Here is a 25,398-nt window from a genome sequence, read left to right as displayed (position 1 = left end):
AGGGATGAAAATGGCAGCATCCTCACCTCTAGCCCCAGAACTGAAAGTCTGCATCCCCTACTATTCAGTGCACCCTCACAGAAAATCAGTCAATTGCTCTTGTCTCACTGATTTCCAGTTGAACTCTGTGTTCACCCAGCCTATAACTAAGCATTTTTTAAATCTCGGCAGGGGACCCCATTTGGAATCTCCAAACTTTATAGATACCTGTGCTGCTCCTCCCAGAAAAGTTGGGGGTCTTGCTTGGCTCTGTTGCTTGCTGGGCCCCTGCTCAGAGAGCATTTGGCTGACCATGCAGTGGTTTGAGATTTATGGCAACATCGAGCAGAAAGCCAGTGCCTGGACTTGCTATTTTCAGCTGCCTTCCTTACTCCAATGCCTGGGAACTCTGCCACATTCAGGCACCCCCTTCCTTTTTGTGACACAGGGGTTCCCGTGACCATGCTGTCCCACCTGCGATTCCACCCTGCTTCCTGAGCATCTTTCAGGCAGACTTCTAAAAGTTCTAATTTTTCAAGCTGCTGCTTTTAACACTTTCTGGCACCTGGCTCATGGAGGCTCCCTCCCCTGTGGTTTAGCTTCGAATATATCGCCTCAGATTCACTTCTCTGCACCTTCTAAATGATCATTTAGGTCATTTTTCTATTTGTAGTGTTGCAGCAATTCTTTTCTCACATCTCCTGAACATCTTGCAGGTGTTCAGAATGATTTGATAACTATCTAGCTGAATTCCAGGAACCAGATGAAATTAGGGTTCCCCACTCCTCCACCATCTTAATTCCTCCAGGATTTTTATACTAGAGAAAATTAGCATCAATCTACACATCCAACTATAGATGAATGTCCAGAAATAACACAAACTGATACAACTGTACAAACTCACAATCCTCAGACTCTTGCCAATGGTTCCTATTAATATATTTTCTTCAAGTGATGAATTTGGGTCATTATTGCCCACCATCAAAAAAACTAAGAAAAAACATCTGATTTCCAAAGTGGAAAAAGCCTTTCTCAATGACAGATGGTCAAAGAACAAATCCTAATGGTGATCAGTCATCCTTCCTACTATTTCAGTTAAGCTTTGACAATCCAGTGCCAGCAACATTCTGCAAAGCTTCCCCAGCTCACTTAACTTTACACATACACACCCCTTTAGGTACCTACAGTTCCACACAGTATGAAAATGGGCACCTGATTCCTTTAATAGCTATGATAGTCCTCTGAGATGAGGCCAACCCCTCACATATATCTTGAGTTTAGCAGATAAAAAATCTATAAACATGGATGGAGTTGCTGGTTAAATAAAATTCCACATATACCCTAGGGCTTTCACTATGTGGATCTTCAATAAAACTCAAACAGAAGGGTACAGCTAATCATCTTCATTGTGGAGGATATTATGTTGTTTATTCTCACTGGTTTGACAGAGTACCTACCTCCTACAATCCTAAAGATTACAGAAGAAAGTTATACAATTTTAAAAATAGATAATTCTATAATCTTAATATAATTCTGTTTTTACTGTACCCAGGAAAGCACCTGATATCTACAAGGTACTTAATGAATATCTGTTGAATGTACAATAACAAACATTTACTGAGTCTTTATCAGAGTGCCTGGCATATGGTAAATATGCAAATAAATAGTAAAAAAAAAATCACATGCATTTTCAATAACCCTCACTAAAATCCCACCTTTATTGTGTCTACTTTATATGAGTAAGGAAACTGAGGTTTAATACAGCTAAATAACCTGTCCAATGTTATGTGGCTACAAAGAAATGAAAGTGGGATTTAAAATCTGGCGTGTGTGTTCTTGACTTCACTGCCATTGTTGCTAAACTGGGAGAAAAAGTGTTAATACACTGAAAGAGAATAAATTCAGTATACAAATGTAGTTGGTTTTGTAATGGTGGAATATAGAGCGATTGACACTGAGCATGAGGTAACTGCTCAGATACCTGCTGTATAGCATGTAATTGAGAATACTATAGCCCAAGATCACGAGATGAGATAATTTAAACCATCAAAGTTTGCTCAGTACACATCATCAACATATAGAAACTAAACAGCAAGAAGGTCAGTTAGCCCTAATAAAAGTGGCTAAAAACAAAACCAAAAAAATAGCAAAAATTAAAAGTACGGATTTCTGTAATGGTGACCAAGAACTTTAAGTATCTGAATTTCCCACGTAATTTTGAGTGTAACTTAACAGCCACCCCTTACCTGCCTCCTAAAAATAGATTCCAACTGCCTACCATCTCCTGTATTTTCTATCATCTTAGCTAAGCCAAACTGATCCCTCCTGACAGTGAAATGGAGACCTGCTCTGTATACAAGGTAGGTATACCTGGTCTATCTACAACTCTCACTCATTTCCATTCTTACTCTCTAGCAGTACTATAAAAACTGTAGTTCACAGAGCACTTTCCACTCTCCACCTTGTTCTTTTTTTTTTTTTTTTTTTAAGATTTTATTTCTTTATTTGACAGAGACCACAAGTAGGCAGAGAGACAGGCAGAGAGAGAGAGGGGGAAGCAGGCTTGCCATGGAGCAGAGAGCCCGATGTGGGGGTTGATCCCATGACCGTGGGATCATGACCTGAGCCGAAGGCAGACGCTTTAACCCACTGAGCCACCCAGGCACCTCCACCTTATTCTCTTAAACCTGAAATGTCCACCTGATTTTTGGACAAACACTAACTTAAACTTCAAGCCTCGATTCTAACATCACCTCTTCATCCCTAACTTCCCAACTTTCTAGCTGCTCCTTTTCCTTTTATACTTGGTACAAATAACAGAAACCCATTTATTCAAAACATTCTGGAGAGGTTTAAAAATTTTTTTTAATTTAAAAAATAGTCTAAACATAGAATCATGAAAACGTTTTAAATACATCAACTTTTTGTTTATTCATTCACAAAGATCTTTTCCTTAGATATGGTATGGATTTGCTGACCAGAGGTATATCATCTTATGCATAAACCACACCAAAAATATACCACCTGTGATTTCCAGTTTCAGTTCAAAGTGGACCAAGAACATAGTTCTCTGTAAAACAGTCTGCATGCAAAGATCATTCTAGATTTATGCAATTTTCTTAATCTTTCATCTCAGTCTCACCACACCTAATTTAACAACTGCTTTCCCCCAAAGCATTCAACTCAATTTTCATAATTATTTTAAGCCCAATTCATTAGTTTACCAAAAAAAAAAAATTAATTACATTATGCCATTAGAACAAATACAACTAGTATGAATAAGTATGGGAATAAACAAACTATCTTTTAGTGAACAAGCTATTCCACTAATGAGAGAAGAACTTACAATAGAGTAGAACCAAGTAGTCAAAGAAAACAGAGAATATCAGTTAATTTTTCTAGTTGGTTAGGTGGAAGCCAGTCACTTAAGTGTCTTCAGAACTACCCTCATGGCCATTATACCACTGTACTATAAACATACCTTTGTGCCAACACCTCCCCACTAAACCAAAAATTCCAAACCAATTTTCTACTACATGCCTATGCTGTTGATTCCCTTAGCCCTCAAGGCAGCTAGGAAGAATCTGAGGTAGCTAAAGTGTCCCCCTCCCAGCTAAACAACCTCTTGTATTTATCCCATTGATTTTCTATATATGTCACTATACAGGAGAGGTTGGGAAGCACTGTACAAACTTGGAAGCTCTTTAAAAGAAGTAACTGTCTTTACTTATTTATTTATTTTACTTCCAATAATTAAAATAGCACATGTTTGAGAAATTTGTATAATAAAAATATAATAAAAGTAATGAATTAATAGCATCATATAGTACTACAGGTAAACAAAAAAAAAGACTTCAGCCAGGGAGATGTGACTGCTAAGTAAGCCTGCCAGGAGAACGGCAATAAGAAGTTAATCTTTAAATTATCTCACTTAGGTATGCATTTATACTTTCTCTCTCCCACTAGAATGAATTCAATGAGTGTTGGGCCCTTTTCTATCTTGTTCACTTGTATCCCAGTGCCTAGATCAATGCCCATCACATAGTAGCTCTTTAGGATTTGTTAAATGTTTGCTGGGAGAACCTCAAAGAGAAGTGAAGGTACTTTAAGCTCGAAGGAAAGGAGTGAAACCTACCCAACAGTTCTTTTACTCATAGAATGGAAATATGATGGGAGAGTTATGCTTTAAAGACTTTCAAGTCTTTGATTGATGGCAACCGGTGATTGTTCTATAATACACCATAGTGGTTAAGAGTCTGAGCTTGGATAGATCTGGACCTAAACTCTGGGTTGAGCCTCTCATTCATTAGCTAAGTTATGTGGACAACTTAATCCCTCTGATTCTCAAGGAGTTTTCCACTGTGAAACAAAGATAATAGTGAGCTCCCTGAGTTATGTGAGGATTATGTAAAGAGCTGAGAACAATGGTTGGCATGTTATTGCTGCATAAATGCTTGCCATTATTATTTCTATGGCTATTATTTTAATATCACTATTTTATTGTTAATAAGCACATAAAGAACACCAAATTCTGTGCTCTAGAGATTCCATACTTTCTGAAGAGCTCCATTACTGTAACTAAAGGATATCAAAGAACCAGGCTGTTGGACTACCTGGTTCACATCAGGGTTCTTCTTCTTGGGCAAGTTACCAACTCTGAACTTCTGTTTCCTCTTCTGTAAAATGAGCATAATAGTGGCCTGTCTTCCAGGTCTATTGTGAATATTAAATGAGATCACAAACATAAAGAATTCAGTACAATATGTGACATATAAGCACCCAACACTGATGATAAATATTAGCCATAAAGAGCTATATGTATATAGGTTTTTATGAAATTTTTTAAAATGAAAAATGCCTAAAGCTTCAATTCATTAAAAAACAAAAACTTGTGTGCCTAGGTGGCTCAGTCTGTTAAGTGTCTGCCTTTGGCTCAGGTCATGATCCCAGGGTCCTAGGGTAGAGTCCCACATTGGGCTCCCTGCTCAATGGGAGCCTGCTTCTCCCTCTCCCTCTGCTGCTCTCTCTTTCTCTGTTAAATAAATAAATAAAATCTTTTTAAAAAATGACTTTTGGGCTGGCATTTCTTTATGTTCTTTTGAAAGAACAGAAAACTTTCCAATCTCCTGAAGGCTTTAGGACTATGTACACTGAAAACATTGATCTTAAACATACCCATCTATAAATAGAAATATTTGTCTAATGGTTTACTTCTACAATTTTCATATTTAGTCTAGTCATAGGTACCCCTCTGCCATTTCCATGTTTCTTCTCAGCTATCTTTTTATATATTTTCTGTTATAAGCTTGGGATAAAAATTCCATCAGCACTTTCAGAAATTATTTTGTGCTTCTTTTGACTCAGCAGGAAGTTTAAAAATAGCATATAGATAACAAAACCCAGCTTGGATAGCTATATAATGTTTTTAGTTAAAAACACAGTGTTTCTTTGTAACTTTTTTATAAATTAAACTAATCTAAAATTAAAAAGTTATTTAAAACATATATTATAAATCATTTTTCACTTACTATAATTCTTATGTATTTACTTATAACACTATTTTTTAGTTTTGCTATCTTTGCCTCTTAAAGTCCCATACCTACCGACCTCCCATTAAAAGCTGTAGCAACTTTCAAAATGCTGAAGAGATGTGAAATGGTAATACTTTTATTACAGCTGTGTACTTTAAGCCCAATAAACTAAAGAGATGACAATATAAGAATTAGCAAAAGGGCACACGAGTGGCTCAGTTGTTAAGCGTCTGCCTTTGGCTCAGGTCATGATCTCAGGGTCTTAGGATTGAGTCCCACACTGGGCTCTCTGCTCAGCAGAAAGTCTGCTTCTCCCTCTCCCACTCCCCCTGCTTGTATTCCCTCTCTCACTGTGTCTCTCTCTGTCAAATAAATAAATAAAATCTTTAAAAGAAAAAAAAAGAATTAGCAGAAAACTCAAATGACAGTAACAGAAAACAGGGCAGTTACAGATAGCAAGTGATCCCATGAAGTATGAGGTAATTATGAAGAGAAGGTGCCAACTAAAACTTAATGTAATCCACAATTTTTTATAGAAATTCTAGGCGGCCAATACCTTTATCCTTCAGGCTACTGGGGCTTCTACAATTTTTTATAGAAATTCTAGAAAGTTCCATGACTTTGGGGTATTTTTTTTTACTGCAAAGGGCAAAAGTAATATATACAGGCAGGGGGAACTAAGAGGGTGGTGTAGTAGGAGGACGCTAGGCTTCCCTTGTCACTCATACACAGCTAGATAACTATCAATTCATTCTGAGTACCCAAGAAATTGACCTGAGGACTGTAGAACAAACTGCACAACTAGCAGGAGGGAAAAGACCACATCAAGGAAGGTAGAAAGTATGGAGACATTGTTTGGGGAAGAAAGAGATCTCAGGTGCTGCAGATGGGAAAGAGCCCTGGTTACAGGGAAAGGCAAAAGAATGGGATGCACAGGGGAATGCACAAGGAGAACACTTCCCTAAAGCCATTGCCTGGGAAAACGAAAGGGGCAGAGTTTCTAGTTTTTGTGTTTTGCAACCAGTGGGGCTCAAAGAGTGTAGTTTTGGAGATTCGTGGCCTTGACTGGGAAAGCGACTTAAGGGCTCTGCCCTACTTCTGGAGAGAAGGCAGGCAAGCAACCCTGGGGCAAACTGTGTGATCTGAGGATCACATAGGATACATGATGGGAAGACTGTCCCCTCATCTTGAAGTGCATCTGTGAGAGGTGGCACTGACTCCCTGGGGACAAAGCAGCCTGCAGATACCATTTCACTACCCTCCAACCAGCGCAGGCACAGAGACAAGTGCTGAGAGTGGCTAAGACAGACACTGACTGTTTAGCCTGCTTTGCCACAAATCCCACACTTCTGCACTCTAGCACAATTACCATTCTGGGTCAAACGTGCTTTGGTCCTAGCATGGCAAGACCTTCACCCAGAAGACCAACGCAGGTCCCCACCAACCAGGTGTAGAGTTCTAAAAGTTGGCAGGGTTGGCTGTGATAGAGCCCAAGGTGTACTACATTGCTCCAGGCAGCAAGCAACTCCGAGAAAGACACTGTGAAAACAGCAATCTGAAAAATACCTGTGATGTATGAGGGGAGTTTATTCAATTATTTGCTCTTCCAGGAGTGTTTTCCTGAGAGCAACAAGCACAGACATCCTTCTCCACGGACAAAGGAGCTGAATAGCACCATTTTCCTCCCCTGCCACTCAGCATAAACCAACTTCAGTAAACAGCACAGCACCAACACTGGCTGCCTAATCTGCTTACACTAGGTTCCATCCCCCGACGCTCTGCTGGTACTGCTTTTTTCAGGCAGGTGTGCCTAAATACCAGTGCAGCTGGCCCTTTCCCCAGAAGACCAGCACAAACCCCTGCACACACCACAACTACCAACTACAGAGCTCTGCAAAGTTTCAGTTCTAGTGGGAGTAGCATCAGGTCTCATTTAAGAATCAGACTAGAGCACACCTAGTTAAAACTTGACACACTCTGGCCAAGGTCCAAACACTGTTCACTACAGGCAAGAAGAGCCTCTGGAGATGATGGCCCTGAGGGATAGAGCAGCCAAAACACAGCAGCAGAGAGAGCATGCAGCACACACCAGAGACATTTCCTGAACCACTAGGCCCGGCATGCTATACGACCTCTTCTTCATAAAGCCATTACTCACAGAAGCAGGAAACATAACAGGATTTCTAACACAAAGAAAAAGATACAGGCCTAGACAAAATACCAAGATGGAGGAATTCATCCCAAAAGAAAGAATTAGAAAAGATCACAGCCAGAGATCTCATTGAAACAGATATGTGCAATATGCCAGATGCAGATTTTAAAGCAACAATCATAAAGATACTCCTTGGGCTTGAGAAAAGCATGGAAGTTATCAGGGAAACCCTTACCACAGTGATTAAAGAGCTAAAACACCGAACAGGCAGAAATGAAAAATTCAGTATCTGAGATTGAAAACTAACCGGATATAATGACTACAAGAATGGAAAAAGCAGAGGAATAAGTGATATAGAAGACAGAATTATGGAAAAATATAGCTGAACAAAGGAGTTAAAGAAGATCGATAAATCACGAGAGTAGACTTAGGGAACTCAGCAATTTCATCAAATGTAATAATGTTTGTAATAGAGTCCCAGAAGAAGAGAGAGAAAAGGGAGCAGAAGGTTTATTTGAGGAAATGATAGCTGAAAACTTCCCTAGCTTAGGGAAGCAAACAAATATCCAAATCCAGGAGGCATAGAGAACTCCCATCAAAATTAACAAAAGCAGGCCAATACCAAGACATATTGTAGTTAAATTTGCAAAATATAGTGATAAAGAAAAAAATTTCTAAAAGCAGCAAGACAAAGGGAGTTCCTAACTCTCAAAAGATGACCCATGAGTTTATTAGCAGAATTCTCCACAGAAACTTGGCAAGCCAGAAGTATTCAAAATGCTGAATGGGAAAAATCTGCAGCCAAGAATACTCTATCCAGCAAGGGTATCATCCAGAATGGAAGGAAAGATAAAGAATGATCTAGACAAACAAAAACAAAAAGAGTTCATGATGACTAAAGCAGCCCTGCAAAAAATATTAAAGGGGACTCTTTGAGTGGGAAGGAAAGACCAAAAGTGACTAAGACTAGAAAGGAACAGAAAAATAATCTCCAGAAATGACAAAACAAGTAGTAAAATGGCAACAAATAGATATCAATAATTACTCTGAATATAAATGGAGTAAAGGCTCCAAAAGACACAAGGTGTCAGAATGGATAAAAAAATAAGACCCATCTACATGCTGCCTATTTTAGAGACTTATTTTAGACCTAAAGATACCTGAAGATTGAAAGTGAAGAGATAAAGAAACACTTATGCAAATGGGCATCTATAGAAAGCTAGAGTAGCAATACTTCATTCAGACAGACCAGATTTTAAACCAAAGGCTGTAACAAGAGACAATGAAGGATAATAAAGGAGACTATCTGGCAAGAAGATCCAACAATTATAAATATTTATTCCCCCAACTTGGGAGCACCCAAATATATAAGACAATAATATAAAGAAGCTCACTGGTAACAATACAATAGTAGAGTAGTAGGGAACTTTAAAACCTGACTTACATCAATGGACAGATCATCTAAGCAGACAGTCAACAAGAAAACAATGACTTTAAATGACACACTGGACCAGATAAACTTAGTAGATATATTCAGAACATCTCACCCTAAAGCAGCAGAATACACATTCTTTTCAAGTGCACATGGGAAACTGTCCTGAACCGATCACATACTAGGTCAAAATTCAGGCCTCAACCAGTACAAAAAGATTAGGATCATACTATGCATCTTTTCTCACCACCATGCTGTGAACTTAGAAGTCAACCAGAAGAAAAAATTTGGAAAGACGACAAATATATGGAAGTTAAACAACATGCTACTAAAGAATGAATGGGTCAACGAGGAAATTAGAGAAGAAATTTTTAAAAAATACATGGAAACAAATGAAAGTGAAAACACAGTGGTCCAAAATCTCTGGGTTAAAACAAAATAGTCCTCAGAAGCAAGTATATAGTAATACAGGCCTCCTCAAGAAGAAATATCTCAAATAAACAAACTAACCCTTACACCAAAAGGAGCTAGGAAAAGACAACAAATGAAGCCTCCAGCCAGCAGAAAGAAGGAAATAAGAAAGATTAGAGCAGATATAAATAGTACAGAAACTTAAAGACACACACACACACACACACACATACACACACAAACAAAAGAACAGATCAATGAAACCAGGAGCTGGTTCTTTGAAAAAATGAATAGAATTGATAATCCCTTGCCAGACTTCTCAGAAAAAAAAGAGAAAGGAACCAAATAAAGAAAATTACAAATGAGAGAGAAGTAACAACCAAAAATGAATACAATTTTAAGAGAATACTATGAAAAATTATATACCAACAAATCATACAATCTGGAAAAAATAAATACATTCCTAGAAACATATAAACTACCAAAACTAAAACAGAAAAAACAGAAAACTTGAACAGACTGATAATCAGGAAAGAAATTCAATCTAATCAAAAATCTTCTAACCAACAAAAGTCCAGGGCCAGAGGGCTTCACAGGGGAATTCTGCCAAAAATTTAAAGAGTTAATACCTATTCTTCTCAAACTATTCCAAAAAAAGAAATGGAAGGAAAACTTCCAAACTCATTCTATGAAGCCAGCATCACTCTAATTCCAAAACCAGAGAAAGACTCCACTAAAAACAGAGAACTACAGACCAATATCCCTGATGAACATGGATACAAAAATTCTCAACAAGATACCAGCAAATTGAATCCAACAGTACATTAAAAGAAACATTCACCACGATCAAGTGGGATTTATTCCCAGGATGCAAGGGCAGTTCAATGTTTGCAAATCAATCAACATAATACACATAAATAAAAGAAATGATAAGAACCATATGATCCTCTCAATAGATGTAGAAAAAGCATTTGACAAAGTACAACACCCATTCATGATAAAATCCCTCAAGAAAGTAGGGAGGGAGATCACATCTCAAAATCATAAAGGCCATATATGAAAAACCCACAGCTAATATCATCTTCAATGAGGAAATTGAGAGCTTTTCTCTACAGTCTGGAATAAGATAGGGATGTCCACTCTCACCACTGCTGTTCAACATAGTACTGGAAGTTCTAGCTGCAGCAATGAGACAACAAAAGAAAGAAAAGGCATCCAAATCAGCAAGGAAGTCAAACTTTCAGTATTTGCAGATGACATGATACTCTATATAGAAAACCCAAAAAACTCCACCAAAAAATTGCTAGAACTGATATACAAATTCAGTGAAGTCTCAAGATACAAAATTGATATACAGAAATCTGCTGCATTTCTACAAACCAGTAATGAAGTAGCAGAAAGAGAAACCAAGGAATCAATCCCATTTACAGTTGCACCAAAAATCTTAAGATACCTTGGAATAATTTTAACCAAAGAGATGAAAGTCCTGTACTCTGAAAATCATAAAATACTGATGAAAGAAAATGAAGATGACACAACGAAATGGAAAGACATTCCATGCTCATGAATTGAAGAACAAATATTGTTAAAACGTCCATACTAAACAAAGCAATCTACATATTTAATTCAATCCCTATCAAAATATCAATAGTATTTTTCACAGAGTTAGGACAAATAATCCTTAAGTTTGTATGGAACCACTAAAGACCTGAAATAGACAAAGCAATCTTGAAAAACAAAGGCAAAGTTGGAGGCATCACAATTCCAGACTTCAAGTTATATTAGAAAGTTGCAGTCATCAAGACAGTATGGTACTGGCATAAAAACAGACTCATGCATCAATGGAATAGAACAGATAACCCAGAAATGGACCCCCAACTCCATGGTCAACTCATCTTCGACAAAGCAGGAGAGAATATCCAATGGAAAAAAGATGGTCTCTTCAACAAATGGTGCTGGGAAAATTGGACAACAACATGCAAAAGAATGAAACTGGACTACATTCTTACACCATACATAAAAATACATTCAAAATGGATGAAAGACCTAAATGTAAGACAGGAATCCATCAAAATCCTAGAGGCAGTAACCTTTTTGACATCAGCTATATCAACTTCTTGCTAGATATGTCTCCAACGGGAAGGGAAATAAAACCAAAAATGAACTTTAGGACTTCCTCAAGATAAAAAGCTTCTGCACAGTGAAAGGCAACCTTCAGAATGGGAGAAGATATTTGCAAATGATATATCTGATAAAGGGTTAGTATCCTAAATATATAAAGAACTTATAAAACTCAAAACCCCCCAAAAATAACCCAGTTAAAAAATGGTTTTTTTTTTTTTGCAGAAGATATGAATAGACATTTTTCCAAAGAAGACATACAGATGGCTAACAGATACAAGAAAGATGATCAACATCACTCACCATCAAGTAAATACAAATCCAAACTACAATATAACCACACACCAGTCAGAATGGCTAAAATTAACAACACGGGAAACAACAGAGGTTGGTGAGGATGCAGAGATGCAGAGAAAGGGGAACTCTCTTACACTCCTGGTGGGAATGCAAACTGTTACAGCCACTCTGGAAAACAGTATGGAGGTTCCTCAAAAAGTAAGAAATAGAACTACCCTATAACCCAGCAATTGTACTACTAGTTATTTACCTAAAGGATACAAAAATACTGATTTGAAGTATCAGTAAAGTACATGCACCCCAATATTTATAGCAGCATTATCAGTAATAGCCAAATTATAGAAAGAGCCCAAATGCCCATTGACTGAGGAATGGACAAATAAGACATGATGGTATGTATGTGGGTATACAAACACACACACACCTCAGTCATCAAAAAGAATGGAATACTACTCAGCCATCAAAAAGAATGAAATCTTGCCATTTGCAACAGGAGCAGGAAGTATTATGCTAAGTGAAATAAGTCGGTCATAGAAAGACAAATAACCATATGATTTCATTCATATATGGAATTTAAGAAACAAAACACATAAACATGGGAATGGGGGTTGCAGAGAAAGAGAGAAGCAAACCAGAAAACAGACTCTCGACTACAAAGAACAAGCTGAGGTTTACTGGAGGGGAGGTGAGCAGTGGATGGGTTAAGTGGGTGACAGGAGGGCACTAATGATGAGCACTGGGTATCGTATATAAGTGATGAATCACTAAATTCTATATCTGAAACTAATATTACGCTGTATGTTAACTAACTGGAATTTTAAATAAAAATGGGGAAAAGAGTAATATATGCAGATAGTAAAAGAAAAATTCAAACATTACAAACAGTTCTATATTCATAACCCTTTTATAGAAGCCAGCTGAAGTCATAAACGTAGTAGTTAACCTTGTGGTGCATTTGGCCCATATACTTATCAGCAAAGTAGTTTTCAAAGAACTTCCCACTTCAGCATGGATTAGAAAAGACAAAGGTAGATGACCCACTGAATTGGAAAAAAGTTCTAATGTAAGAGATAAGAGGTTCAAAATCCAACCTAATCTGCTTAGGTGACTAGGACTGCTCTTTACTAAAATCAAACTTGTATGTTTCCTATATGCTAACCCTCCTGTTAGTCTGTGGACAAAAAAATGCTTCCAAGTAACTGATAACCACAAATTCCCTAAAAAATAAAACTGAAGCCTCTTAACATCATCCTGTTTATGCTGTATACTAGCTTTAAACTCTGTAGTACTAAACAGCCGTAATTAAAGCAGTGTAGAGTATACTGCTATTTTAATTACGCAACTCACATTGCTGGAGCAGCCCTGGAAGAATGAAGAAGGGAAGGCGAAAGGCCACAGTCTATAAAAATCTTTATAGAAGATTAAGGTATAGGTCTGGGTGGGTGAATAAAGGCTAAGAGAACGACCAGCTGAAGTTGAAACTAGGCTGACCTCTTCCTTGGGAGAAGTATGAATGAATGAAAAGGCAGTATATTAAAAAGATACATATTTGCTCAGATTGTATATTTAAGGGAAGAGGTAAAGTAGGAACCAGAATCCTGCAAGGGTTTAAAAAATAGTATATTTTAAAGTGGTGCAAAGAAAATTTTGGGGATGATGGAAAAGTTCTAATTTTCTATTTTGATGGTAGTTACATGACTGTATGCATTTACCAAAAATTTGTAACACTTAACACTAAAAAGAGTTAAGTTTATTATATGCAAATTATACCTCAAGAAACCTGACATTCAAAAATAAAAGTCATTAACAGCTAAAATGCTGATTAACCTTATAAGGTTTACCAAAATTACCAAAATTCCTGCCAAAACAAGAATAAGCATCTAATTTTAATCTATTTGGGGCTTATGTTTTACAATGTTGAAAAATCTAAACAAACTGAGGTATATAGTGAAGCATGTTTTTGAAATTCTGTTCCAATCTTCCACCATTAATATCTCTCTTCAATGAGAACTATAGTTTCTATCAGCTTTCCAGGGGAACCCCCTGGCTGAGAAACTCAGCCAATGAGCAGGAGCTACAATAAAAGAGGAAGATAAAAAGACACAGCATCTGACTCTAGACTTGGGGAAACAGACATACCTACCAAATGCTCCACAACCAGAAGATGAGCTACATGCTATAAGTCTATGATTTCTACTCCCCTATTATTCTCAAGGTTTTCCTCTTTAGTTTTCCTCCTATCCTCAGAGAAGTCCTGCCTCAGGGTTACTCAGGAGACTATCTTAACACCAGGATGTCTTTCCTGAGCCCTCATGGAAGTTAGATGCCTCCACAGCACCCTATGAACTGCTTGTCAAACTGCTCTGTAGTTAGCCATTCCTGGATCCATTTCCTCCACAAATTCGAGGCCAAAATGCTGAAGAGAGAAGAACACTTATTATTACAGAGCCAGCTAGTGACTGGCAGAAGCCAAGAAGAGTTTCTTAAATGAGATTCAAGAGTATTCTTCATTAGAGAGAGAGAGAATAAAGTTGTGTGTTAATGCTGGAAAAAGAGAGAGAGAGAAGTTATTAATCTATACAGGTCATAAAACTTTTTGAAATCTGATGAGAAACTAGGAAATCTATCCTGAAAAAAAATTTTTTATACAGTTTTACCTCTAATTTCAAGAATTCTAAGGGGCTTAAATTCCTGCAAAGATCTCCCAGATTGAGATGCCTGGTATAAACATCTTGGTCTCATCTTAACTACACAGTGGGACAAGCAGAGAGTCTGCTGTCCACATCTCATCTAAAATAAGGAAAAAGAATTACAGTAGACCCTTAAACAATGTGAGAGGTGCGGCAGTCAAAAATCTGTGTATTGGGGCACCTGGGTGGCTCAGTGGGTTAAGCCGCTGCCTTCGGCTCAGGTCATGATCTCAGGGTCCTGGGATAGAGTCCCGCATCAGGCTCTCTGCTCAGCAGGGAGCCTGCTTCCCTCTCTCTCTCTCTCTCTGCCTGCCTCTCCATCTACTTGTGATTTCTCTCTGTCAAATAAATAAATAAAATCTTAAAAAATCTGTGTATTAACTTTTGATTACCACAAAAGTTAACTACTAATAGACTACTCTTTTTAAAAAAAAATCTGTGTATTAACTTTTGATTACCACAAAAATTAACTACTAATAGACTACTCTTTTTTTTAAAGATTTTATTTATTTATTTGACAGAGATAAATCACAAGTAGATGGAGAGGCAGGCAGAGAGAGAGAGAGGGAAGCAGGCTCCCTGCTGAGCAGAGAGCCTGATGCGGGACTAGATCCCAGGACCCTGAGATCATGACCTGAGCCGAAGGCAGCAGCTTAACCCACTGAGCCACCCAGGCGCCCCACTAATAGACTACTCTTAAATGGAAGCCTTACCAATAATATAAATTGTAGATTAATATACATTTTGTGTGTGCATTATATACAGGATTCTTATAAGAAGGTAAGTTAGAGAAAAGAATAAGGAAGGGAAAATACATTTACAGTATTGTAAAAAACTCATGCATAACTGGACCCACACAGTTCGAAATCATCTTTTTTTTTTTAAAGATTTTATTTATTTATTTGACAGAGATCACAAGTAGGCAGAGAGGCAGGCAGAGAGAGAGGAGGAAGAAGGCTCCCTGCTGAGCAGAGGCCCTGATGCAGGACTCGATCCCAGGAACCTGAGAACATGACCTAAGCCAAAGGCAGAGACTTTAACCCACTGAGCCACCCAGGCGCCCAGTTCAAACTCATCTTATTCAAGGGTCAAAATGGGTTTGAACTGTAAAATATCCCCAGGAAATTACAGGATAGAAAGAACTGTAGGTAGGATTGGTCTATCTATCTTGTAGGTTCAGGACTATTATATAGTTAATAAATGTAAATTCCCTCACAGTTGTACCCCAGTTGAAGATGTGAGATAGAAGAACCTCACAGATATATTTTTTTCATCTGATTTTAAGACACAAAATGCCTACATGAAAGATAAACTTGGACATTATAATAAATAAAATTATTTCTATTAGGTCTTGAAAAACATGAGCCAATGTCCAAAATCTGTGTGTAGGGGTTGGGCAGGGGGCAATGGCATGTTCACAGAGTGTACTACCATCTATACCCATGTTACAATTTTTCCAAGGAACTCAATATTGTGGGACTAGATGGTCCTCTGTTCTAGACACAAGGGCAGTCATTAGAGACCTTGCTCTAACACAATTACCTGGAGCCTCTCAAAGCCAATAATGGAACTGACATTAAAATGGCCACATATTTACCATCACTATTTCTGTAGTGAAATAAGTAACCAAAATGGAGTTAAAAATAACAGTCCCCAAATCAGCCTTCTTTGTCACATTCCCTTCCAGAAATAAAGGCCCTGTATATAAAGGCATGTGAAGGAAGGTAGTCCTGGGGAAAATTAAATACTATTGATTTTGTCATGGAATCAGAAGTAGGGAATTAGATCTTTAGCAATATTTGCTAAATATTTGCTTACATTAGTAGTTCTATATATTACCAGTTTAAAACTTCAAAATCAAGGAAAAGATTAAAATCTTGGTATCCGGCCATATCCTTAGGGCCATTTCCTTAAATGTCACGATTTCCTTTTGTGGAGGACTTTCACATTCAAGATCTTATTTTTCTTTGTACACACAAAAAACAAGTCTCGAATGGCTATACCATTAGGTAATTGCAGTTGGAAAATTTTCACCCAACAAGGGATACTCCAAGCAAACCATCCTGTGTCACATCATGTCAAATCCTCAGCCAAACTGCCTCCAGTAAGTCTTTCAAAAAAAGATGTGCAAACATTAGCTGCACAATATACTATGATTCATCTTCCAAAAAAAAAAAAAACACTGTGTATTTTTACTCTGCACATATATGCTAACTTTCTCAGAATGCCTTCCCATTTAAACATACACATTTTAATGTTTTTTACTGATAGACCAAGAAAAGCTCTCAGTTATTTTATGTAGCACAAAAAAAAAGCTATTGAGGCTAAAATTGTATTATGTGATATTCTTCATGCCAATTCTCTGCTTAAAAAAAAAAAAAAGAGCTGACCCTATGTAACTCTTCCCCATTTACAAATAAATCCTCACCCTTTTGGGAACTTTAAAACAAGAACAATGACAAGTCAACCAGGGACCTTGTGTTCCTATCTAAATGGAAAAATCTTCTTTAGAGAACATTATTTTTTACATAAATGAGAATGTACCCTATTATCACCAGAGATCACTGTCAGCCAAGTGATAATGTTAGGTTTTAAGTTCAAGTTCAAAAGAAACTACTGGCCACAGTACCTTCTTAAGCAGGCTCTGTACCTCCTTGTTTCTTTATCTAGTTCCCATCCCTGTCTATCCAACATATAAACTCAAACATTAAGTTTGGTCAGGAACAAGATACAACCTCTCTAGAAAACAATGAAATGGTCAAATGAAGCTGTACATGCTCACTGGTCCTTCCTTGTTCTAATCCAAATATTTACCTTAATACGTTTTTATAAAACTTTCTTTTGGGACACGTGGGTAGCTCAGTCTTTTAAATATCTGCCTTCAGCTCAGGTCACGATCCACATCAGACTCCTTGTTCAGTGGAGAGCCTGCTTCTCCCTCTCCCCCTGCCTGCTGCTTCCCCTGCTTGTGCTCTCTCTCACTATCTCTCTCTGTGTCAAATAAATAAAATCTTAAATAAATAAATAAAACTTTCTTTTGTTTATATAGCTAAATATCAAGTATACCTTGATTATAACATTTACATAATTAATAGTCACAAAATTGGAACAGAGCCTTACCCCTTAACTCCATAAACTGAATTCTTTTCTCTTACCCATAATTCAATAAAACATGGACTCCTTTTTTTTTTTTTAAAGTAGGCTCCATGCCCAATGTGGGGTTTGAACTTGGCCCTGAGATCAAGAGTCAGATGCTTTATCAATTGAGCTGGGCAGGCACCAGTGGACTCAATAGGCTTTCCAAAAAAAAACCACGTATGTGCAGAATAAAATCATGGTTGTGAAGGGGGAGGCAAGTGAGCAAAGTGGGGGAAGGGAATGGGAGATACAGTCTTCTAGTTTAAACAATGAGTAAGTTACAGTGAATACAGGCAATGGTATTATAGTACTGTATGAACTTTCTGGAGGCCAAAGAAGTAAAAAAACTACTGAAGAACTTTTAAAAATAAGTATACTAAAATGGGGTCAGCAAAACTTTTCCATAAAAGGCCAGGAAGGAAGTACATTAGGTTATATAAGCCACATGGTCTCAATTCCAACTATTCAACTCTGTCACTGTCACAGGACAGTATGTATAGACTGTGTTCCAATAAAACTTTATTTATAAAACAAGATGGCCAACTGGTAGTTGCCAACTCCTATATAAAAACAGAAATACTCTATTATAACAGTGTTTACAAGCACAGCTTTGATGCAAGGCTGATATGAGAAATCTTACTCGAAATAACTATTCTACCACAATATTTTCTTTTCAGTTAGGAGACTCAAGTATCACACATATTTAAAAGACAAAACCTATGTGTACAGGAATGCCTGGATGGCCTGTGTTTGCCTTTGGCTCAGCTCATCATCTGAGAGTCAAAGGATCCAGCCCCCAGCTCCCTGCTCATCAGGGAGTCTGCTTCTCCCTCACTCTCCTCTGTGCTCTCACTCTCTCTTAAATAAATAAATAAATAAATAAATAAATAAATAAATGAATGAATAAAATCTTAAACAAAACAAAACAAAAAACCCAAAAATCAAAAAACCGTGTGTACTAAAGAAAGGTGTTCTTTGAGAGGAAAACTGATCTCTGTATAATCTCCATGACAAGAGACAGACAATCTCTTCACTACAGACATTGTGTAGTGAAGGAGATAGGGAGATAGGGAGCTGGAGGAATGTAGGGAAGCAAGGTGAACAACATTGTCCCATGATCTTCATTCTCAGAACTATTTGCGAAAGTTGTTAACATGCAAAGTATAACATTTGTGCCTTCAAGAAGCTCAGGCCATGAAGGAGCAAACTTATCTTTTGCCTCAGAACTCTGAAACCTTCAAATTAAGGACACACGGGATTATAAACATATTTTCTTAAAGATGCTTAAAACCAGGTTTCAGAATTTTTAATGAAGACTTAACACTATTATAAACAGAGAAAAGACTTCATGAAATCAAATTATATCCAGAATTTTATTTACTTATTCTTTTTCCATATCAACTCTGCATTCCTGTCAGTTACTATGGCTCACTACAGGCACACAGTCTCTTGAAAGTGTTTGTCAGAACTTTGTTGGAGACGGTACTACTGAACTGGAAAAATCTCTAGGTGGTTCTGATCCCTCGCTCCCTTCCTTCTTCACCCTGCAATCTGTATTCCAAGAAACCCTTCTTTATATTACAATCTGCTCTCAAAATACACAAAGGTAAATTTCTCACTGGCAAAGCAGAACCTTGAACGTTAAAATATACTGAAAGTAACAAATCTGTGTGCCTTCCTTCAAGGTAGGCACTATCACCAAACAGTTACGTTTGTGCAGAAAAAAAAACAAAGAAGTCCAGGTATGTAAGCAAGAATGAACCATATCTTTCCACCCAGGTTCATCATTTATTAGAAAAATGAAGTTATTTCAATGAGGAATAAATTCCTAGGAAAAAATTACAGTTACTTAAGAGGAGAGAAATACACTTGCCTAAATTTTTGTTATACTTTTAGGCCTATTCCCAAACACTTTTAAAAATCTGACTGAATTTACAAATAGTTCCTTTTTAAAAGATTTTATTTATTTATTTGACAAAGAGAAAGAGAGATCACAAGTAAGCAAAGAAGCAGAGGGGGAGGTGGAAGCAGACTCTCTGCTGAGCAGATGCGGGGCTGGATCCCAGAACCCTGGGATCCTGACCTGAGCCGAAGAAGGCAGAGGCTTAACCCACTGAGCCACCCAGGCGCCTCACAAATAGTTCCTTTTTTTAAAACCATTAAATTATCCAGAATTCTCTTACTCTTTTTCCAGGAGAAAATATTACTAATTCTACACCTAAAATCAGAAAAATAAATTATAATTAATTTACTAAGGCCACGGAATCAAAGACCAAAGCAACACACACACACACACACAAACACACAGTAACAAGCAAGCATTATAGGCAGGAAAAATTTTAACTTCAACATAAACAATGAGAAACTCCTCAAGGTAAATGCTCAGGTGGGATTTTTTTTTCCAATAAGCATGTATTTCATAATTTTAACAAGTTTAATCACTAAAAAGCATTTTCCACATACTGAAATAAAAGTACTACTGACCAGGAACTGTATTTAAGATTTTCTCAGGAAAAAATATAAGAGACTCCATTAGCTTAAGCCACCATAAATGGTATATAAGTGAATGTGTGCAGTTATGTTCCAATAAACCTTTACAAATACAGTCAGTGGAGTAGCCTTCAGGCAGTACTCTGCCAAACCCCTGCTCTAAACAACATGGTTTTAAAACCAATATTAGATTACCTAAGATTATAGACATTTAAAAGATAAACTATCTATAAACAATTGCTCTCCTCTACCAAGTCTCTTCTACCTACAATGAAAAGTACTACAAAGCAGCAGATTACAAATGGGAAAGAGAAGACAGGTCACAATGTTAACAAAACATATTCCCTAGACAATAACTGCATTTAGATCATCCATTCAACAAACATTTGCTCAGGACACAGGGTTCCCTGGCTTCAAGGTCTAGAAATACGACAACACATGCATACAATCAACTATTACTCAAGCCAGCTAAGTGCCACATGATGGTGGAAAAAACCACTGGTATCTGAAAAATGCTTCATGGTTTAACATGTTTCCACATATATTGTTTAATAAAGCCTCATAGCCACCCTCTAAAGTACGTAAATAACTTGGTTTTATTCACATTTTACGTAAAACTCCTAAGTAGTAAAACTAGGATTTGTACCTCTGATACTACTGCACTATACTTCTTCAGAGCAGCTTTATGGTAAGGGTCAAGGACAGAGGTGAAGGTATTTGGCCTGAGCCTCAAACAATGAGCAGCATTCGATAGGTGAAGAGACCAAAGTATTCCAAGAAAATGACATACACAGAAGTCTAAAAGCCAGGAAATACAACATGTGAAAAGCAGGCAGGGGAAATATGGCTATAAAGATGGTTTCAAGGCATGAGGAGAGCTTTAAGTAGGCGACTTAACATCTATACAAAACACTAAAGGCTATGAGAAATCAGATGCTTTGGGAGACAGAAGGAAGAAAAGAACATAAATGAAGCTCTTACTGTGTGCTTGGTACTTTGCAAAAGAATTACCTCATATTCAGGGATGTCAAGTTATGAGGTAGTGATGGGGTGCCTGGGTGGCTCAGTCAGCTCCCTGCTCAGCAGAGAGTCTGCTTCTCCCTCTGCCCCTCCCCCTGCTTGTGCTTGCTTTCTCACTCTCTCTCTCTCTCTCTCAAATAAATAAAATCCCTAAGGAAAAAAAAAAAGGTATGAGTTAGTATCATAGGGAGACTAGACTTTCCTAAGTCCTCTGCAGGACTATAAATATGGGACTAACAGAAGGGAAAGCAGTAGGTTATCTCTGTAGTTTTGGCATGAGAGAAGAGAACGCAAAGCAATTCCTGTCTATGTCTCAAGTGATGGTTCTTACCCACAGTACCTCAGCCCCAATTTAAACCCACATTTCAAATTAGCTTAAATTTTCCTAAATATTATCTAAAACTTACCGAATCTTCTGGAGGTCTCTGGATTTTTCCCCAATCCACAGAAGGTCCCTTTTCTTGTAGAAATCTATGAAATAGCTTCCGAAATCCATCAAGGTCTTTTTTGGTGTGCTATTAAAATAGAAGTTCTTGTTACAACTAGCAAAATGCTTGCTATTTAATAAATAAAAATACATATTATACATTTAAAACATCTTTCAATGAAATTCTTATACTATTAGAACATGAAGTAGAGCAGAGACTTTTCTAAATTCCCAACTTAAAAGTGAAGGAAAAAAGCTAACAGGAACCAGACTTAAAGAAATAGAAGCAAATCATCCTCCAAATCTCCCACCAGCATCACATAAACTGAACACCATTAGCTTCATGGAAATTTCAACTGGTTCCTACATTTATTCATCAGTATCTTTCACTGCCTCTTTAAATGAAAATTAATCTTTATCTAAAGAAAAAGGAACGCGACACATCTAAACTCAAAACATTAAGTACAAACAAATTTGAAAACGAAAAGGATGATCTATTGATTTATAAGCCGAAAAGGAAAAATAACTGTCTATGATGGGAAACCTCTATGATAGCTGACAAAGTAGCACGGTTCTATTAAAACTGGCTCTCTGGAAAAAGGCATGCAGCAGGATATATGGTTGATAAACTTCTCACAATTCTAACTAAATACTGGTATCCATTTTTCTACCCAATGATATTAGAATAGAACAAATAAAATTTTGTTCTGATTCTTAGACTTTAGAAACTTCCTAGAATTAAAAAAGAAAGGACAAAAGTTTAACAATGGGTAAATGCTAAAAATCCTTAATTGTTAAGCAATCCTTACTTTTTTTTATTGCTCTTATATTTTTGTGCTTATTTCAGGCTGGATAATTAATAGCAGCAATAGGAATTTAGTATATTGATGGATGGAAGCAAAAAACCCTGTGGAATCCTTACCTCAAACTCATGTGATGGTGCTGTGGTAAGTATTTTTTCTAGTTCTTTCTTCACAGATAATTCTAGCTCTTGTCGAATGACTTCTTGAAACTGAGAAGCACCATCTTGAGACATGGCTTTGCTAAGATCTTAAAAACATAAAAACACCAACAGAAAAATCAGACAGCCATCCAAACAGCTGGTAAGCTATAACTGATTTATTTCTAGTGCACCAGGAAATTAAAAGGGCTCAATCCTATGATCTCATCACCTTCTCAAAGGATTTCAGTAGTATCAACTAATTAAGACTATATAAGCAAATGGCCTCAAATTTGGCACCTATATGCATTCCTGGTATATCTGAAACACTAATAAACACTTTTAGGAAGCAGGGGCATGTGGGAATAAAAGGATTAATCTTCACTTGTTCATATAGTTCCATTCCATCTCTACTAATGTTTCCGTCTTAGCCATCAAAGCTGGAGAAAAATGAGAAAATTGGAATAATGTTAGTAAGGGTCTATTTTACAGAACATCCCCCTTATGGAAGTACTGCCTCATAAGAGAACCAAAGGGGTTAGCAACTTCACGGAAGAAAAAAAAAATACCCTTCCCCCCAGGCCAGATGAAAAAATTAAGGAATTCTTAATTTCCAGTTTTACATCCCTTAAAGAATAACCCCTTAAAAGACACTGGCAACTCCCAGGCGCCTCTGTCTATGGCATCAAAATTTTCACTTAAAAGGACACAGGGCTGCTTCCTCGTTTCTTGTCCTCAATTTCAGCCAAGACTTTACAGGCTTATCTGTGTCAGACAAGACTATAGGGGCTTTTGGCAAAGCTGGGAATCTCTCTGACAGGCAGATCTCACTAAAGATGGCTCACTAAAGGTGACAGAAATGCCTGATAGATGAAAACAAATAAAAATAGAAAAACATAGAAAAAGAAAACATCCCAAGCCTAAGTACCTTGGGAAGAAAATGCCAACATAGGTTGTTTTACATGCTTAGCTATCTAGATAGTAATTATGTTGTCTATTACTTATAAAATAAGGGATAATCAGACTATTGTTCACCTGTTCTTTTTCAATACCTAACTCAAACTTATTTTATAAATGTAGCTTTGAAGCTTATGTTCAAACATTTTGTGTGATAACAAGTCCTACAAACGTTAATTTAGCAGAACAGTTCAATAGAACTAAAAATAGGGGCACCTGGGTGGCTCAGTGGGTTAAGCCGCTGCCTTCGGCTCAGGTCACGATCTCAGGGTCCTGGGATCGAGTCCCGCATCGGGCTCTCTGCTCAGCGGGGAGCCTGCTTCCCTCTCTCTCTCTCTCTCTCTCTGCCTGCCTCTCTGCCTACTTGTGATCTCTCTCTGTCAAATAAATTAAAAAAAAAACAAACTAAACAAAAAATACTCCCTCCCACATACATAAATTTTTTTTAAGATTTATTTATTTTAGAGGTGAGATCGGGGGAGAGGTATAAGGAGAGGGAGAGGGAGAATCTCTGCATTAAAAAAAAAAAGATTTGGGATGCCTGGGTGGCTCAGTTGGCTGAGCAGCTGCCTTCGGCTCAGGTCATGATCCCAGCGTGCTGGGATCGAGTCCCACATCAGGCTCCTTGCTCGGTGGGGAGCCTGCTTCTCCCTCTGCCTCTGCCTGCCATTCTGTCTGCCTGTGCTCGCTGGCTCCCCCTTCTCTCTCTGATAAATAAATAAAAAATCTTTAAAAAAAAAAATTATTTATTTATTTATTTATTTGTCACTCAGGCAGAGAGACAGAGAGAGGGAGCACAAGCAGGGGGAGCATCAGACAGAGGGAGAGGGAGAAGCAGGCTCCCTGCCGAGCAAGGAGATTCATGGGGGACTCGAACCCACGAGCCTGGGATCATGACCTGAGCTCATAGCAGATGCTTAAATGACTGAACCACCAAGGTGCCCCAGAGAGGGAGAATCTCAAGAAGACTATATCCTGAACGCAGAGCCAATTTAGGGCTCAATCCCAGGACCCTGAGATCACCTGAGCCGAAACCAAGAATCCCATGCTTAACTGACTGATCCAACCAAATGCCTCCAACATAAATTCTTCTATTTGTTATCTGGGCAGAAGAAAACATTTATACAGACAGAGTTAAAGCCAACATAATACTTTTAAGATACTCGTGAGAGCAGAAATTAGTAAATTAAGTAACTCTTAAAGCAGTTTATTTAATGTAGATAGCCTCTCCTCCCAAATACCTAAAATTGTTAACAAATGAGATATTTAACATCACTCTTCAAAAACTTTTTAAAATCCATGTTCTGTCATATTGAAATCCAACAGAGAAAAAAAAAAAGAGGAAATCTGGTGACAGCATACAATCTAATTCTAGAATAGCCATTTTCTAACTGTGCTCTTTTTATAGGCATAAATCACAACACAACTAAGTTTATGACTCTAGTAAAACTTTTAAGTGACCCAAACAGTGGTCCATAAATAACTTCTTTTAGCTAAGAAACACAAGTGTTCCATAACCAATCTAAATGTATGTTTCCACTAGTAAGTAGCAACATTTCATTTGTAAAAATTCCTAACAATGGATGAGCACCTCTGCATAACTATGATAGATAGGTAAATAAAAAAATCCTGCAGAACATTTTAAACTAGAATTAACATGACATCAACTATACGGTTCATCCCTTGGCTGACTTAACTATAATTTAAAATTTGTCATAGTTTAAGTACCCCCCACCCTGCTGCCCCATATATACCTGGAATATCTCTCCTCCAATCTTTAACCCAACTCCTATATTTAAGAAATAATTCAGAA

At 37.5% G+C, this 25,398-nt stretch overlaps 1 protein-coding gene across 4 annotated transcripts in view; it reads right to left on the bottom strand.

The window, feature by feature from the left end:
- The window catches only part of UGP2 (UDP-glucose pyrophosphorylase 2), a 69,272-nt gene that overhangs the window by 28,741 nt on the left and 15,133 nt on the right, over window positions 1–25,398 (bottom strand). For all 4 annotated transcript variants that reach the window (XM_004742057.3, XM_045077907.1, XM_004742056.3 and 1 more), the window contains exons 2-3: window positions 22,611–22,738; window positions 21,669–21,776 (exon numbers count right to left, since the gene is read on the bottom strand). In XM_004742057.3, the coding sequence (XP_004742114.1) occupies window positions 21,669–21,776; window positions 22,611–22,724 (222 nt within the window). In that variant the 5' untranslated portion in view covers window positions 22,725–22,738. The remainder of the gene's footprint in view (window positions 1–21,668; window positions 21,777–22,610; window positions 22,739–25,398) is intronic.

The sequence above is a fragment of the Mustela putorius genome, unplaced genomic scaffold (assembly GCF_011764305.1).
Source record: "Mustela putorius furo isolate JIRA1106 unplaced genomic scaffold, ASM1176430v1.1 tig00000224_pilon_pilon_pilon, whole genome shotgun sequence".
Lineage (NCBI taxonomy): Eukaryota > Metazoa > Chordata > Mammalia > Carnivora > Mustelidae > Mustela > Mustela putorius.
Note: the sequence above shows the minus strand (reverse complement) of the source record. Positions and strands in the feature narration are given on the sequence as shown.